This window comes from Electrophorus electricus, chromosome 24, assembly GCF_041902795.1.
Source record: "Electrophorus electricus isolate QZ-2024a chromosome 24, ASM4190279v1, whole genome shotgun sequence".
Taxonomy (NCBI): domain Eukaryota; kingdom Metazoa; phylum Chordata; class Actinopteri; order Gymnotiformes; family Gymnotidae; genus Electrophorus; species Electrophorus electricus.
This window is the reverse complement of record NC_137520.1, coordinates 14,052,253-14,070,657: the sequence shown is the minus strand read 5'-3', so window position 1 is coordinate 14,070,657 and position 18,405 is coordinate 14,052,253. Positions and strand designations below refer to the sequence as shown.

The 18,405-nt window shown below is 37.7% G+C and overlaps 2 protein-coding genes across 10 annotated transcripts; one reads left to right on the top strand and one right to left on the bottom strand.

The window, feature by feature from the left end:
* The first annotated feature begins 582 nt into the window (after positions 1 to 582).
* letmd1 (LETM1 domain containing 1) lies at positions 583 to 13,278 on the top strand. 9 transcript variants are annotated; one of them, XM_027025820.3, is made up of 9 exons: positions 583 to 680; positions 1,249 to 1,403; positions 1,698 to 1,813; positions 3,347 to 3,429; positions 3,717 to 3,903; positions 4,187 to 4,288; positions 4,421 to 4,573; positions 4,790 to 4,886; positions 5,185 to 5,930. In XM_027025820.3, exons 1-9 carry the CDS (start codon positions 592 to 594, stop codon positions 5,256 to 5,258), a joined length of 1,056 nt encoding a protein of 351 aa, XP_026881621.3. In that variant the 5' UTR covers positions 583 to 591; the 3' UTR covers positions 5,259 to 5,930. The 9 variants fall into 9 exon arrangements, with proteins under 9 accessions (XP_026881621.3, XP_026881622.3, XP_026881620.3 ...); XM_027025821.3 differs by having other exon boundaries at positions 1,246 to 1,403; positions 4,481 to 4,573; XM_027025819.3 differs by having other exon boundaries at positions 1,246 to 1,403.
* A 677-nt stretch (positions 13,279 to 13,955) lies between these two features.
* cd63 (CD63 molecule) lies at positions 13,956 to 17,164 on the bottom strand. Its single transcript, XM_081707250.1, has 5 exons — positions 17,153 to 17,164; positions 16,730 to 16,918; positions 15,515 to 15,589; positions 14,470 to 14,613; positions 13,956 to 14,021 (listed from the first exon to the last, which is right to left on the bottom strand). Exons 1-5 carry the CDS (start codon positions 17,162 to 17,164, stop codon positions 13,956 to 13,958), a joined length of 486 nt encoding a protein of 161 aa, XP_081563376.1.
* Positions 17,165 to 18,405: the final 1,241 nt, after the last annotated feature.

Sequence of the window (18,405 nt, the reverse complement as noted above, 5' to 3'; positions counted from 1 at the left end):
CTCCTTACAGGAGAGGCTTTTCAGTATGCCTCCAGTATGCTCTCCTTTTCCACAACCACTGATCTGCTCATTCAGCTACTTTGATAGCCTTAGTTTACGGGTAGTTATGGGTACTTTAGTTCACCAGTCTGCACAGGTAAGGATGTGTCAGAATACAGATCCCATATCCCTATCTCTAGCAGACTTGTATTTGCCTGCTAGACACATTCTCTCACCCCGACGTCAGTATGTAACTGCAAATAAGTAACCGGTTTGGCTCAAATAACTTCAGTGTCAAAGGGAAACAACTTGTGGCATAAATAAGCCACAGCATTCACAGAAATGTGTCAATGCTGAAAGTGGCCATTGAAAATCTACATTTAGTTGGGCCAAAACCTTTGCATATGGTTTCTTTTTCACAATTAAGCGTAAAAGGAAATAAAAGGTATCCTAAACCATTGTACCCAATTTTGCTGCTCAATACGTGTTAGTATGCAGTGTAACTATTGTGAAGACATCGGTGCGACATCTTAGTGCTGCATACACGTGTGCGTTTCTGTTTGACCTCGTTTGACCCTGCTTTTTTTCCGCCCACAGTTTGTCAGGAGCAAGATGGCGCCGCTCTCTATGTGGTGTTGTCACCGAATTATTGCGGTCACAGCAGGCGTTTATACGCCTAAACTGGCTCCTGCCCAAGTAAGGTAAATGTTTAATCACTCAAAAGCAGTTTACGCGTTGTCGGCATTCTTAATTTTAACTCCCGTTATATCGCTGGAAAGCGTATTTATGTTATAGTCTGACTTCACTTTATCGCACTTCCACATCTGTTCCTATAGGTCTGGTCTGTTATGGGCTGAATGACATGCTAGCGTTAGCTAGGATAGTACAGTTACCAAATTAAAAACACAATAAATGTCACTTCTCACATAGATTCACTTTGTATTGCTAGTTAGTTTCTGAAATTATCCAGTAAAAGGATCTCTTGCCATTATCCTGTGATTTAGTAAATGCCTTAAACAAAAGGACAGCAGATAGCTGGCGATAATAAACAATTAGCTAGCTAGCAATATGCTGCCTAAGAGTGTGAAATGTGCTAGATGAGAGTAGGTAGCTAGATAGGTACCTCTAAGAGGACTATACAAACCTGCTCTTTATGAGGGGTTAAGAGATGACCATGAGATGAACTGCAGTTCAGCAACAATTAAGATCTATTCAATGTCCAAAACATTGACACACTTAATTATTAATGATTTCTTTCCTGGTCAGTAGGTTGCGATTAGTGAGCCAGTATTCCACGACCCAAACGAGGCACAACGTAGGCCAAGGCATTGTGTCAAAGCTGAAGCGGGCAAATGAAACATATGAGAGGTTTCTTCAACGCCATTTCCCTCGATTCTATGTTCTTTATCACGCATTTAAGAGAGGTGTGATTGTACTTTCAATGTTATTGAATTTATCTGAAAGCAACTTCACTTATCCTGTTTCATGCAATAGAATTTCTATGTTCACAGCACAATTTAATGCTTAGCATATGTTGAATTTAAATGTTTTTTTAGTCAAATGAACACTAACCACGATTGTTTGGCATCCTTAAAGAAGTTGGGAATGAGCACCAAAGGGCTGATACAGTGTTGTGCTTAGCTGTTAAAGTTACATTTGGATGCACTGTACACACTTTCCCTCATAGTTAAAATATATTTGTATAATTTGTTTTGCAGGATTTCGCCTTCTCTTTCAGGATGTCAGAGAAGTGCGTAGAATCAAAAGTGGGATGCTCATTAATAACATAGATCACCAAAAGCTGCCTTATCGTGAAATGGAGAAGCTCAGGCAGGTGAGCTAGTCACGCTGGAATCCATCTGCAATAAGTTTAAAGCTGAAGTGATCCATGGTGTAGGGCTGTACAGACCCCAAATACAGCAGGGGGCTGTGATTTGTCTGTGATTGCATTTCATTGTGGCACGAATACCCTACTATTTGACTAAAATGCAATGTGTACTGTGTTTTCTTTTAGCACATTCACAGTAGTAGACAGTAGAATGCAATATGCACTTGGCTTTGACACTCATTCAGCATTTCATCCTCCTATATTGACTACCCAAATTAGTACTTATTGTAGGGTATTGTTACTGATGTTGTCTAACAAACTAGTACTTATTGTTTATTACTCTTATCATTGTTTAAGGTAGACCTTATGTATTTGTACTTATAGTCATCAGCAGTGATCCCTGTATTTCAACAGTATTCTAGATCATTGGTATACTGGACCTACTGCAGTGGCTAGGATGTATTCTATGAGTAAATGACAAAGTACCTTTGTAAGTTGCTCTGGATAAGAGTGTCTGCTAAATGCCGTAAATGTATGTACAAATTCATGCATTGCTATATAAAATAATGTGTGCATTGCATTTCTCGTTTTTCCATGCTCATAATTGATTTCCTCTCCATACTCGAGGACAGCATAGCTCTGGCAGTAATTTTTTTTTACTTCATTCTGAGCAACAACTCTAGCCTCAACTCAATTCCACATTCATTGCTACTGCAATCAGGAAGAATTTTCTTGTGTTTGTGGATAGCTATGAAAAAGCAGCTTAACTGAAATCTTTATAAAAAATTTTCAGCTTTGTTATTTTCTGAAGATGTTGATGAGACCTTTCTAAAGGAAATTACTTAAGCTGGGTTTATACTGTGCGATTATCATGATTATTAATGTGTGATAGATGACAATTGCAGTTGAAAGATTTATTCGGTTGTGAGTCAAAAACTGTAATCTTTAAACATGTAATGTGTTCTGTACCATGGCAGCCATTTTAGATTGTCTGCGGGAGTGTCAGAAATGTTGCTAATTTGATGATGTTTAAAACGACCTGTAGGGAGTGGCCTTGAATTGCCCACATGCTAGCTAAAAATCAGCACCAGTATAGTGAAACCAAAACAAAGTATGTGGAAACGCTTTGTGGAATTGAAACAGCAGAGAGAATGCTTTTTTTGGTGCCTCCTTTAGCAAAAACAAGCTGCATATGGATGACAAAAGCAGAATATTTTTATTTTTTAGCATTGTGTGTTTATCGCCAGAAAAAAAATTCTTTTAATTTTCAACCCAAGTGAGATCAGTGTCATGAAATTTGGTCAAGAAATTTCAACTGCAGCATCTGATGCAATGTGACATGCAACAAACATAAAAGTCTACTGGAATCGCCAAGTGTAATACCACCTTTAGTTTGCAAGGGTGCCAAGCAAAGCCTATGAATTTTCCTTTTCCATACAACAGTGACAATAGTGATTTATTAAGCAGTCCTTTTCAAAGATGTATTTGAAGAAATGTTTACTTGTATCCCAGTAACTCATCCTTCCTTGTGCCTGACAGTTTCGTAGAGACATGCTCAAAGCCATTCCTCTGGTGATCATCTCAGCACCTCCCTTTGCCAACTACCTAGTCTTTGTTCTTATGTGAGTATTGGATGCTTTTTCTTCACTTACACACACAAGGCACAATTAAATTGGGCACAAACAGATGTGAGAGAAGGATATTCTGTCTAGCAAGTAATAGGTTTTCCACAATAGTATCAAATAATAGTGATATTCCCTCACTCTCTATGGCTGCTTGACTCTTTTGATCCTTTGTCATCCATATCTCTGTTCCTCTCAATAACTTCCTCACACATCCATCCATCCACCCACCCACCCATCCATCTTTCCTGCTCTAATTGCACTCTCCCTTCACTCCTTTTACCCAGGTACCTTTTTCCCCGGCAGCTCCTGATTCGACACTTCTGGACACCACAGCAGCTGGTGGAGTTTCAGGGTGTGTACCATGCACAGAGGGCACACCACCATCCGGAACTACTCAGTGGACTGGAGAAGGCAGCAGCAGGCATCAAAGATGTCCGACTGAAGACCCGCCTTCTGGAGCTCTGCAGCAAGGTGAGCTTCTCTGCTCTACCTCAACCTACCGCACCACCATCTATACTGGTTTAGCCGAGTGACCTGTGTTTTCTTAACCAAATAATTTGGCATATCTTTGGCATATCCTTGCCAAATAATTTGGCAACTAATTTGGCATATATTTAGATGAATGCATGTCTTGCATTCATCTAAAATGTCTGAAGTGAATGAAAAATGTATATTGACGGTTTTACCCTTTCGAAACACTCTCAGTGTTTGTTGCCTACATTCACTTTATTGGTAAATATTTGCCTGTTTCCAGGTCCACAGTGGCGCTCAGCCAGTTGTATCTGATGTTCATGCTGTGAGGACCTTATTCTCTGGCCCTCCACTCGGTATGAGGAGAATGAGCACAGAGCAGATGGTTAGTTCATACTGGCATTGCCTAACTTAACCAGAACACTGTAGCACTCCAACTAATGGCCAGCAGGTTTCAACCTCCAGCAGGTATTAACTACAGTAGAGGTGATCTGTGCTTGTTTGGATTTTCTGTCAGAGTCACCTCTGCCCACTGCTCTTTCTGACTTCCCGCCTGCCTGCGTTTTGGATTGGTCAGCGCTTGAATAGCCACGCCTTAGAGCTCATGCAGTTGGATCATGCCATTGTCCGCCTGGGGCTCCATCAACTGAATGACATGGAGCTCAAAGAGGTGTAGGACACTAAAATTTTAAACCAATAACCCTTACAAAAGATATTTCAAAACCACAAATTCACATTGGGCTAGCTGTGCTGTACAGATCATGGAGTATTCATTGCATGTTTTTAGTGAACACACACTTTGTCAGAAGGGGTGAACTGATCTTTAGAGTGTTATAGTGAGGGTTGACTTTGACTGTGGGTTTGAGCACATGGCCTCTGTTCCCAGGCTTGTTACGTGAGAGGGCTGAATGTGCAGTGGTTGAGTCCTGCTCAGTGTCTTCAGTGGCTCTCCCAGTGGCTGCAGTTCTCAACACACCTTAAAGGTCAGCCAGGCAGGAAATTGGCTGACGTTCAAACATTGTTCTGTCTGCTTTTCAAAACAGTGGCATTATAAACACGTTGGTTTTTCCAAGTTTTGGAATTTGCACCAATACAATGGATCTGCTGTATTGCAGTAGACCCACTGCAAGCATGACACAAGCTATCATCTTTGTTTACAGTATGTTACAGTTATGCTCCAAACCTTCACTGACTATTTTGTGTGTGACAGTTGGGCTGTTAACCATGGGCTGTTAACACTGGCCTTCTTTCTATTTTACTTCTTTAATTTACCCTACCTAGAATCAGAGACTTCCCTGTATTTGCACAGCATGATGCTACTGACGGTGAACTATCCAAAACCCCCACACAGCTGACCAAACCCCGCTGTCATCCTGCTACACAATGAAAATGATAAGGATCAAGAACATGCGCAGAATGGATGACGGCTGTCAGCATGGAGCCACCCACCCCAACCAATATCATAATCAAACAGGGGAGCCTTTTACAGTTTTGAGTGTGAGACTTTGTCATAATATGCTCTGAATGTTAAAGGGCTTAGCACTAATGTTCAGTACTTTTTGGACATGTCCACTTATGTATACTTGACCACAGAGATTAATTATGGGAAGAAAGCACAAAACTACTAGATACCACCATAAATTAGCTACTGGTGGGCTACACTAAATGGTCCATTCCACACCATGGTAAACTACTACAGCATGTTCTGGCCTCATGTACATTATTAGAAAAAGATGAACATAATCTGAGAGTAGGTGTGTTTGACTGTGTACGAACTAATGCAGGGTCTTTCTGGGGCCATGTTTACATGGAACTTTATATTGTTTAATTCCACTTAATATGGCTCTGATAGGCATACCATTCTGCCATGTTCATGCATTACATCAGGCACAGAGATTTCATTTCTATATTTGATGTATATAAAGTCTTTATGAATATTTGAAAGCAAGGTCAGAATTGTGTTTACATATTACACAATATTCCAAGATGATTGACTTGCCAAAGTCAATAAATACTCCTAAAAATTATTTTTTGAGAAATGTTTGTCCTTTAAAAAACAATGTTTAATTGTAGTTGTATGACGAAGCCTCCATTTCTGCACATGGATTTATTAACTTGTGAAATATTTGTTGGTTCCTCAGACATGGACAATAAATGCACACTTGAAGTTTGTCAAATACTGTAAATGTAGATGTAAAATGTTACCTGAAATGGAAGTATATAAGAGGTCAGCATGTGGAGCATGAGTGGTGTCCAACTTCATAGAAAAACAGGTTTTCACTTTAGTGTCACTTGTGTACCATAATTGAATACAAACTGAGTAACAAATTTATATTGATACACTTAGGGGCTTAACCTAGAATGAATTAATGGATTAACCTAGAAAATCTCAGAACCCAAAGTGTGACTAATGGAAACATTCTGATAGGTGCTAATATAGAGGTTTGAGATCCATTCAGGAAAAAGAAGAAAAACACAATCTGCAACAGTATGGAATTCATTTCTTCAGTTAATTTATGAAAAGAGCTTTGGAAAGAAGGCCAATGAAAAACGGTTTGGTAACTTTGGTAATGGTTTTAATTAACCACTTCATTAACAAAGAGGACAAGATAAGATCATGTAAGATTATCTAAATGGAATTGTGATCCAGTTCTTATTTATACAAGCCCCAATAACTCAAAGAGCTCAAACTGCTTATTGACTAAATGCTCCTCTCCATGTAGAATGGGTTTCTACTCAGAATGGACATGTCCATTCGGACTAAATGCCAACAAATGAAAGTAGCGAGTCAACACAGATTAACCACTAAATCCAGAAAAGACCATTAATAGGAGCACAGGAGCACTCCCAGCAAATTGTCCACTGTGCATTTGTGAATTATTGTTATTATTTGTAAATCATGTGACCTGGATATTTTCCAGTCCATTTCAGAGAGTACTACTATACAGTGACTAACTTGTCTACTATATGTTTGATAGTCATTTCAAAGAGAAAAAAATAATTTAATACAGCATTCACCAGGAACTCCAAAAAGAGCAAACACATTGTCACAAGCAAACACTGTGCTGAATGCCATAAAAGAACAACAGCTGAGTAGTAATCTCTGTGGTCTACTTTAACATTGTCACTTCACAAAACTGATCATTCAACCACTGGCTATAATAAGCATTCTATGAGTGTTATATGCTGCAAGAAAGGTTCTTGATCTAAATGTTTTAACATGCTCTAACAGAGCATTATATGCTTGGAGATTAAGGGTGTAAATAGCATTTTTCACCTGATGTGCTGAAACATTGATTTTCGTCTCCCTGACATTTCACAGTGTCTGAGCAGTTGTTACCATCACAGGTATAACTGCTTTTCCTATTGGGAAGTTGTTCTGGTAGATCTTAACACAAGTTCAACATTTGAGTAAACACATTTTCTAAAGGTTGTAAGGTACAAAATCAAGGTTCTTAATTCCTAATCAACAATTTGTTATAAAGTTGCAGTAAAAACATTAAAACTATTTAAAACTTATCAAAGTAAAAGCATCAGAACACAATGTAAGCATATTAACAATTTACCACTGAATTTAGATTTACATACATTATGTACATTGTATACAGTGCATACACATTATCCTGTCCACAAATCAGAGTAAAGTGCAGCTTTCAGTGACAATATATAATGTACAAAACATTTTTATTATTTATTTTATGTGGAAATGACTAAATTATATGGACAATCATCCTCCTTCTTTGAAAAGGTCTTGGTTTTACGTGGCACTGTTTGATTGTTGCAGAGTTTTGTGTTGCAGCACTGAGCATGCAAAACTGTTTTCATAAGTCCCAGGTTTATACTCCCATTAAAACACTCAGCACAGAAAATCAGAATTAAGATATGTATTGTGTTTTACAGACACTTTATGGATATACAGTGCTGTGAAAAAAGTGTTTTTGAATTTGTGCACATTTCAGTTGCATTATATAAACAAACACTGAATGACATTACATCTGAAACCAAGACCTAATAGTGCATCAAAGAGGCCCTGATGGAACCAAAAGCAACATGCAATGCAATTGGATCAAATGGATAAATTTTGGCCCTCTTCTTCTTGCAGAACTAATTCAGAACTGTGATAACGATGGGCTCTTCAGGTCTTGCCACAACACTTCAGTAGGGTATAGGGCTGGACTTTGATCAAGCCATCCCAAAAGCTTAAGTTCTTACTTTTATCACCATTGTCTGGTGGTCTTGTCTGTGTGTTTTGGATCATTGTCTTGTTGCATAACCTGATATTCTTTTAAAGAACATTCTGATACATAGGAATATTCAGGGTTGACTCAATGATACCAAGGCATCCAGGTACAGATGCAACAAAGTACTCCCAAACATCACACTACCACCACCATGCTTCATAGTATGAGGTTTTACTTTTAAAATGGCATAATAATGTTATACATAATGTGGCTCATCATGGCCAAAAACTCCACTTCTGATTTATCTGTCTTTTAACATTGTTTCAGAATTCAGGAGAATCATCTGTGTTTCTTGGTAAATTTGAGATGAGCATTTATAATCTTCTTGCATAGCAGTGTTTTCTGACATGCTCTCTTTGTGGATCCCATACAGTTCAGAGTACTTCGGATAGTTGTGAACCCACCGTATCTGAGGTAGGAGAGGCCGGCAGTTCTTTAGATGGGTTTTCTTGGGTTCCCTGTCAGAATGCAGCTGCTAGACTGCACACTAGACAACCTAATTATTCATATCAAGAATGAAATTTTCACATATACAAATAAATTGATACTAGTAAAAATATTAAAATATACCCTAAAAATATACATTTTTACTAGTAAAAATAGAATTCTTGATATCCAAAACAAAATAGGAATAAAAGCTAAAACGGCTTTTCATACAAGATTGTAAATTCACATGTCCTTAACAAAAATTCATTTTGAATAGTCAAATTCTAATTCTTACTAGTGAAAACACATTTCAAAATATCTAAATTTGTATTATGGATATTCAGATGAAACCCATTATATGTTAAATCCGCTTGCCATACACGTCGTCATATTGTATTGCTTAGTGATATGGAGACTGGCACACTGACTGTCACAGTCTATTTGCGTGTCTGGGAATGTTTGCGATGCTGGCTGTAGTGTACACTCATAGCATTTCAGTGCTAATGCTAGAAGACAAGAATGCAATGTGAAATGAATACCCAGTTCTGTCAGGTTTTTTTATTTTTTAATTTTTTAATTTTATTTTTTTATTTCAAAGCAATTTGCATAATTTCAAAATTCCTATTGTTAAAGGCAAATCTTTTCAGCAACAGTTCATTAAATGACAAACAAGCTATCCTTATTCATGTCATGTTGTGTAAGCTTTTTACAAAGGTTAAAGAAAACATTTAAAAAGTTACTAGCTCTGCCATCATCAAAGATTTTCTCAATGCACCCCATGAAACCCTGTGAATAATTCAGTACAAGATATCCCCCAAACTCAGAAAACAGTTAAACCGTTAAAATATTGTATGTTAATATATTAATATGTCCATATTTTTCAAAATTGAACTCTGTACCTTTAGAGAAAAACAAGCAGCTGAGTATCAATGTGAGTTGAAATTTGAAAATTTGAAATTGAACCTCAAAATTGCACCATCTGACCTAGATTTCATTCTTTTTAAGTCTTTAAATATTTTGTCTGTTTATGGCAGACACATATAATTGTCTTTTACATTACGTATCTTGCATTGTGTAGGAAATCTACATCATATCGTATCATATCATGTCTCATGTCACATCATATCATATCTCAGTTGGTTGCACATTCTGTGGGGTGAGAGAAAGTGAGAGGCGAGGCTGAAAATAAGAGTTCTTTATTGTCCGTAATTCAATAGGCGGCAAAGCGGCGATCGAAAGGAAAAGTAAGCCGATGATGACGTCAGCGCCGTAGTCGTAGCGTAACTGCAAGGTCCGCCAGTGTGTGATGTGGTCCGGAGAAGGAGTGGGCGTTTCCCTCCTGGACGACCGACCTACCTTGACATTGTTAAGAAATGGACGATAATTTAAGAATAAAATTAATAAGAATGATCATTTAATTGAATGGTAAATTAATTTACCTGAATCATTTATACACTGGAAACAGTGAATTGCTTGAATAGTATCTTTTTTATTATTCAGCAAATCAACAATAATCGAAATAACAATCAAGCAGAAAAAAATGCATCTTTTCTGATCATACACATTTCTTGATCATTGCATAAATTAAAAAATATATATTCTGGTTTTCCCACATTCTCCACGTTTGATCAATATAGTGATAATAATTTCTAAAATCACAGCGTTCATTAATCAAGGTAATTTAATTTAAAATTTAAATAACAGGGTGGAGTTTAAATCTGGGTGGAGTTTCCCTGTTCTTCCTGTGTCTGTTTCCCACAGTCCAAAAACATGGAGGTTAGGTAAAAATTGTCTACCCTAAAATTTGTCATGCATGCCCAGTGATGGATGGTGCTAATTAGTTTTAAAGCAGGAAAGAGATGACATTGCTAACTGAAGGTTTTTTTCTAAATCTTAAAACTGCTGTGGTTTAACCCGCAGTACAACATACAGACACTAGATGGCAGGCTAGTGCTATGAGTCCAGAGTTGTTTCGCGTGCATGAACTCTAGATCAGTCAGTTCCTCCAGCTCATTACCTCAGTGAGCCAGAATCTCAGTGAGCCAGAATCTATCCTAGTCTTTTTTTTTCCAAATAAAAGTTTCATTACTGCTGAGATGTAGAAGAATATTTTGTTGTTGCTGAATAGTGGTTTAAACATGAGCTATATGAACAGCAGTTTAATTGGAGTCTATATGGATCTTCTGTATTGCAATCGTTTTCTTTGTTAAAATAAAACTACCAAGTACTAATCTGAAGGGCTTGAAAAATTAAAAATTAAAGATTTGCTGACCAATAATGAATTTGGACTTTGAAAGTACATTGAGAGTAGTTTAGGTTTAGTAGTTTAGGAGAGTAGTTAGGTATTGATTTCAATGGAAAATACTGCATGAAACAATCTGGGTGAGTTTTATAAGTCAGACAAATCTGATTACTTTTAAGGCTGTTGAATAGTTTTGCAAAGCACTGTATATAGGTTATAGTGTAACTGAATATTGTATCAGACTTTGTGCCCAACAGTTCTGCAGAGACATGATCAAAGCCAGTGCTCTAGCAATCATCTCAGTACCTCCTTATGTCAAATGCCCAGTCTTTGTTCTTATGAGTATTGAATGGGTTTATCTTCACCTGCACAGAAAAGATTAACACAAAGAGAAATATGAGAGAATTAAATTCTGTCTGACCTTTTAAATACCTCAAAGCAAAGACACCCAGCAGCTCCAGATTCACATTTGGACACCACAACAGCTGGTGGAGCTGCCTGTCATCTTTACTGGCTGCCAAAATGAGTGAACCGTACTGTCTCTAAGCACAGACATATGATTAATGTAAAATGGCTGAGGTGAATACAAAACACATTCAGGTATGTGTATGTAAAATTTGTTGCCTACATTCACTTTGTTGGTACTTTGCTACATGTAAATATTTGCCTGTTTCCAGGTCCACAGTGGAGCTCAGCCAGTTCTATCTGATGTTCATGCTGTGAGGATCTTATTCTCTGGCCCTCCACTCAGTATGAGGAGAATGAACACAGAGCAGATGGTTAGTTCATACTGGTATTGCCTAACCAGAACATTGTAGCACTCCAGCTAATGGCTATCAGGTTTCAACCTCCAGCATGTATTAACTGTTTTCTGCTGGTTTGGTTTCTCTCTCAGAAACACTTCTGCACACAACTCTTCCTGACGTCTCATCTCCCTGCGTTCTCGATTGGTCGGCGCTTGAATAGCCACACCTTAAATTGGACTGCTCCATTGTGCACCTGGGAATTCATCAGCTCACTGACAGCGACCGCGGCGACACCCATCAATTTTAGGCCACTAACACTTGAAAAAGGAAAAAAAAAAAGAATAAACAGCAACATTACAAGTGCTTGGCTGTGCAACATGTGCATTTACAATCAAGTTGGTGTTGAGTTTAGTGTGCTTGTTCAGTGTATCGCTGTGCCCGTGTGGCTGCTGCTTTGAGTAGGCTTCTTTTGCGCTTCGTTCTCTTCCCTTTTTTGTCTAATTTTGGATTACTGTCCGTGCTGGTTCAAACCTCAGTTTTTTGTTGTTGTGGCATACTGGTTGAGCTTCGCTAGCTCAACGTTATACGACTGCACTGCGGGATTCTTTGCTGCTACCTGTTGCCCTGCCGCTGTCTCATCTAACACAACCCTTCCATTTCCACGTTCCCGTCTGGCGTTAACCTACCTCACGCCATTAAGTTCCCACTCTTTCGCGTGTTGTGCGTGGTTATTTTGTCCTGATGAGTAGATAAAACTGCCTGTCTCGACAGTTGCTGGTGCTTGTAATCTGTAGGCTAATGTGGTTTATGTAACTTGGCTGTGTGTTCAATAGCCAGCTATCAGATGCGGTGTCTGCCCTCTGTATCGTGGGCTTTATCAGTGAAGTGCATCACTAGATTATTAACGTCTCCGAAGCGTTTTCGCTACTCACCATGACAATTTCCTACACTTCTCCTGAAGTGCTCTATCTTAAGGACACATACTACAGGCTTCCTCCTGTAGTGTTTTTAACTGTATGAACCTTGGAATAGACAGACAGACAGACGCTTTATTGTACAAGTACAAGGCATCGAAATGCAGTTATCTACCAGAAGTGCAAATAGTAGCAATGTGCCTAGGTATATAACTATGGCATTATATATGTATATTTTTACACACACATATATACATGCAAAGTAGTCAAAATAACAGATCCACTAAACTATTCTCTACATACAATCTTCATGTTAATTTTTTAGACCACCTGTACAAACCTTTTTCTCCAACATCAGACATTTTAAGGTCCTTTAATGTTATCTAGCTAAATTGTTTTTAGCATACAACGGAAAAATATGCGCGCCAATTGTCATGACAGCAAATACACCTTTTCACTTACACGCCAGCCTCGGCACGCCTATGAAACCAGGTGGTAGCTAAATATACGCCAGCGGAGACCCAGCTTTGGTCAGCAATGTAAACACTACTAGCCTACATAAGACAGTACAAGCGTTAACCTGTTTTCTTGTTTGGACTGCATTAACTAATCAGCCATTGAAGCTCTGATAATCCGCATTGGCGTCTCAGTAAGGTTGCCTCACGCACTGGTGCAAACAATGTACACAAACAAGCCTATATAAACCTTTTCATGTTGATAATCTCTGTAATAAGTTTAAACTTGATATTTCACTTACTGGATTTATTGTGTTTGTTTTCAATATGCCCACTTCATTTCATTCATTCTTTTCAGTTTACTTAAAAATCAACATGCATATTTAGTGGGTCAAAACCAGAGACTTCCGAACTAAACTGAGAAAATGACAATAATGATGTGTTTATTTTCTTCAGCAGTGGCTAATGCCATCAGGTATAAAAAGAGTGTGAATGTACTATAAAGAACAGTGTGCTGTAGGTAACGTTGGATAGGAAATGGAGAGGGCTAACTGAAGTCAACACTAAACAGGGAACAATAGTCATACTGACTGGGGAACAGTTTTACACCTTTATTTCTCTTTCCAACATCTTATATGCATTTATAATATTGACAGTAAATATATGAAAAACAGCATTTCACCTATTAATTTAGGAGATTCCTAATTGGAGGTATACTGTCTATAAATGGTAGTATTTTAAAAATGTCACCATCAGCTCTCTGAACGAACACATTTATGAACAGCACTAATCAAGGACAAATGCACAGAACTTAAAAGAAAAATATTTGCAGTACTTTATCTCTACCTTTTTCTCAGCAGCTGCGATTAAAAATAGACTGTTGTTCTCTATCAGCAAATAGGCTGCAGTCTGCAATGGGACAGTTAACTTTAGCCACAAAAAAAATCATTTATATAATAAGTCTTTAAGCCTCTTGAGTGTGCAACTACTTTTTTTTTCCCAACTGTGAAATAAGTCCTGTGGTTTGATCACATGACCTCATAGCCACTGCGAATACCTCTCATTAGCATACAGGAAAACACAAGGCCCAGGACCTAAAACACAAGCAAGCACCAGAGAACAAGCATAAATAAAAACAAAGCCAATGTGTGTAGGAAACAGTGTGTGAATGCCTCATTGGCTTCTTGTGTGTATAATCATAATAATAAAAGTCATGTGAAAGTGGAAGAACGTCTTCTACCTCTATAAAAGCAATGATCAAGGCTCCGACTGCAATCCAGAGAATTTTGCTCTTTAGCAGGTCTTCAAAAGCAGCTTGGCAACCCTACATGACAAACACAGGGACCAAGCAGTGCATCATGAAGTCTTTATAAACACCGTTAAATAAGCCAAAAATAAATAAATAAATAAATCTGTTTTAGTTAACAGTAGTATGTAGGTCATCTGGTTGAAGACAGAGGTACACAGAGAGGTACATGGCTTTCATTCTAGACTTGTTTTGTTTGTGGGCTGCTGTCAGACACATGCACTTTAGTCATGTACCTTCGTGAAAATGTTTTTGTGGGTAGACATGGCATTCGTGCCGCAGTCCACAGTGACGTTGATGCAACAGGAGTCTGGCACGGAGTTCCTGTCCGGTTTGAACAAAGCCCAGTCAGTGTAGTTCACTGCCCCACAGCACTTGAGCTGCACACAGAGACAGGGGACAAACACTGCTGAGGACATGCTTTAGTGGCTAATGTTTCTGAATGTTAAGGAGATGTCACTTCATGTCATCTTTCTGTGATCTCAAGGAGATCAAAATCCTCAAGAAAACCGGACAGTACACAAGACAGAAACATGTGGACTCTACCACTTGCTGATAATGACCGATGGTGTCATCTCCTCAACATTTTGTATACCGAATGTTATCTTTTCCCCCCCAGTTCATTTACAGTGGAGAGGGCAGGGCATAAAAACTAAGATACCAAAAGGCAGTTTGACATTCAGGAAGCAGGATGTAAATTTTGTCATCAGATAGCACTAGACAAACACACCGCTTGGAGAGCACACACATTCTTGGTAAACCAGTCAGACAATGTCTAGGTTATTTGGATTTAGGTATTTTAGGCTTTTTTGGCTCTGAAAGAATACCTCCCCTTTCCTATAATTAATTAGATCAGAGATGTGTCCTAGAACTTTAAATTGTAGCTTAACCACTTTTGTTCCATTTAGAGGAGTCAACCTGATGCAAAACACTTTTCTAACACTTATGTAAAATGTTCTGATCAAGATTACAGGCAATTTGCGTTTGCTGAGTGCATGCGAGACACAAACCTCTTGCTGCAATTCATCCAGGCTTTTCTTAGCCTCCGTATTATTCTTTTGGTATTGCGAAATCATATCCTTGAAGCCAGTGTCCACTAGATCAGTCAGCTGGAAGAAAAGATGACTTGTTTAATACCATCTATACACAGGGTGTACTGAAGGTGTACTGAACTTGTTCAGTAAATTCATGGAATGAATTCAACTCAACCTAAAAATTCTTCTCAGTTAGAGCAGTTTGACTCATATTAACATCTACCATGCACATGATTGTGCTGCTCACCTTGCCTCTGAAGACGTAGGCAGCAATGGCCGTTGCAATTTCAGCAAGGATGATGATGGAGATAAAAATGGCAAACTAATAGGAAAGAAGTAATACAAATTACAGTTTAATTCTACAGCACAGGACTGCAAAAAGTGCAAACTTCTACCAAGTCTTCATAGTACAAGTTTAAAGGGTCATGCGCTTAGAACGATAGAGGGCCTCAGCTCCAGATCAGGAAGCCAAATTCTGGTCCTGGATTTTGTAATCACCAGTACTTAATTTACATTTACAGCATTTAGCAGACGCTCTTATCCAGAGCAACTTACAAAAGTGCTTTGTCATTTACTCATAGAATATATTCTAGCCAGTACAGTAGGTTTGAGTCCAAGATATCAATGATCTAGAATACTGCAGAAATACAGGGATCACTGCCAATACCTAGAAGTACAACATACATAAGGTCTATCTTAAACAACGATAAGTGTAATAAACAATAAGTACTAGTTTATTCATTGAACATAGATATTCAAATAACATCCATCAAGATTCATGTACTATATTTTTCACACTTCTTTAACATAGTTGTCAGGTATAACATCAAGGTTGCCAATAAGTTAAATGGTTAACTGTTTACTTTAAAACACATAATCTAGGACCAGATACTGGATTAGAGGTTTACAGTTAAAAACCTCCAATGATGACTCCAATCCCATGTCAAATAAGTCCTCATATCTGTATAATCCAGTGTTTCTCTATACCACATTTGCAGTATATAGTCGATTAGGTAGATTAGTGTTGCTGTCTGAAGCAGAAATGCTTTATGTAAGAACACTAAAGAGACTAAGAAAAGCCATTTTTAGGGATTCAATTTGAATCCCTTTGTCTGCTTAATGCACCCATAAGTAAAAAAGGCATGATACCTGAGCATTCCATCTGAACCTGTTTGTTGAAGAGCATGCTGGGATATAAACTCAATAAATGCAACAGGTCCCTATTGATGAAGGACCACTGTCCAAAAACATCCTGTTTCAGTTATACATGTAATGCTTAATTTAGGTAAAGAATGTGTGGTTTGTGTAGTTTTGAGTTTTAGTTTTTATAATCTAAATCAAGTCATAGCAGGAATGATGCAAAAAGCAACACATGCAATAATAATAATAATTTAAAAATTTTTTAAAACAAGATGGAATATATAATCAATAGGCCAGTCCTCATCAGTTGCCAGGGTATTACCATGGTGACCATGCAGTAGTTCTCTTTCCAGGCTCCACAGCAGCCAAAGAAGGAGACGAGGAAGATGACTGCACCGATGATGATGATGACAATTGGGGCGGCTGAACTTGATACATCCTTGATCACGGGGGTTTTGTAGACCACCACCTGGACCATCACTCCTAGCACAATGAGCACTAGGCCACAGATCTGCACAGGCAAACAGACAGACACATAAGGGATGGGTAGAGACAGAGGATCGCGTGGAACAACAGGTTAGAAAAACATGATTCCACATGACTCCATCTTTTATAATTTTGGTATGTGCGAGTTTAAGATGAAAAATAATGGAGAATTACTCTAAAAGAAACATTGTTACTCAACACAAAATAATAATAAAAACATGTGCAGTAAGAAATCGCAGTTAGTGATGACCAGCAATACCTGCACCGACATTGTATGAGTCATCTGTATATAAAACATCTGTTAAGAATTGGAGCAATTAAAGGCACATATTCAAAACATAGCCTGTCCTCTGCATTCTTTAACTCTAGAGGGTGTGGCAATATACAATATTCAGAGTCCTTCATAAGAGAGGCAGTACAGGTGTCAAAGTTAATAATTATGCCAAATGTTAATAATAGTAGCATGTGACTTCTAACAAGAAAAAGTTAAAAACACAGGACTTGCATATGTTACCACATGCATATGTTGTTACCACTTGCATATGTTGCATATGTTGTCAGATACATATGTATGACTATGTATGTGACAAATAAACCAAACTTGAACTTGAACCGGATCTCAGCAGCCTAGTGACAGTGCTTCCTTCTATTTACACTTTGAACCTCACTTCTTAGAAAACCGCCCTATCGTTCAGTCCTGAATGATTAAGTTAATTACTTAACACAGTTTACCTTTGCTAAAGTCTGACAGTGTTGCAGTCTCACACTGCACTAACAGAGCCCTTTACCAGAGGTGCAGAATGACCAAAATAGTCAAACTCACACATTTCATGGCATGCGAAAGCTTATAAACTTTCTTTTCAGCATTTTGTCAATGCACTCATTTACCAAAATGATTGTGTGTGCTTGTGTGTTGTGCATCAAAAGTGGATCATATCCCGGTTAACACACTGGCAAATATACGTACTACCTAAAGTAGGCATTCAGGAATGGTTAGACACACCTTGATACACACAGGGCTTAGGAGGATTAAACACACACAGTGCGAATACACAACTCAAATGTGAGGAACTGAAGTGGGCAGTGTGTATAAGCAGCCTACTGCATTAGCTCATTACACACATTTCCTGTCAACCATTAAAACAAAGAAAAGTGACACCTACTGTGAGAGTTATTCATTGTATATATATCTATATATATATATATATATATATATATATATATATATATATCTATATATCTATATATATCTATATATCTATATATCTATATATCTATATATATCTATATATCTATATATATCTATATATCTATATATCTATATATATATATATCTATATATCTATCTATATATATCTATATCTATCTATCTATCTATCTATCTATCTATCTATCTATCTATCTATCTATCTATCTATCTATATATATATATATATATATATATATATTTATATATTTATATATTTATATATTTTTATTTTACACACCCACAGACCCACACACCCACACTGT

Coding starts and splice junctions, on each gene's coding strand:
- letmd1 (XM_081706687.1), top strand. CDS start 592: ATGGCGCCGCTCTCTATGTGGTGTTGTCACCGAATTATTGCGGTCACA. Junction 1,814..3,346: donor AAATGGAGAAGCTCAGGCAG/GTGAGCTAGTCA, acceptor TGTGCCTGACAG/TTTCGTAGAGACATGCTCAA. Junction 3,430..3,716: donor TACCTAGTCTTTGTTCTTAT/GTGAGTATTGGA, acceptor CCTTTTACCCAG/GTACCTTTTTCCCCGGCAGC.
- cd63 (XM_081707250.1), bottom strand. Junction 15,590..16,729: donor ACTACTGCATGGTCACCATG/GTAATACCCTGG, acceptor CTTTCCTATTAG/TTTGCCATTTTTATCTCCAT. Junction 14,614..15,514: donor CCTACGTCTTCAGAGGCAAG/GTGAGCAGCACA, acceptor CTCTGTGTGCAG/CTCAAGTGCTGTGGGGCAGT.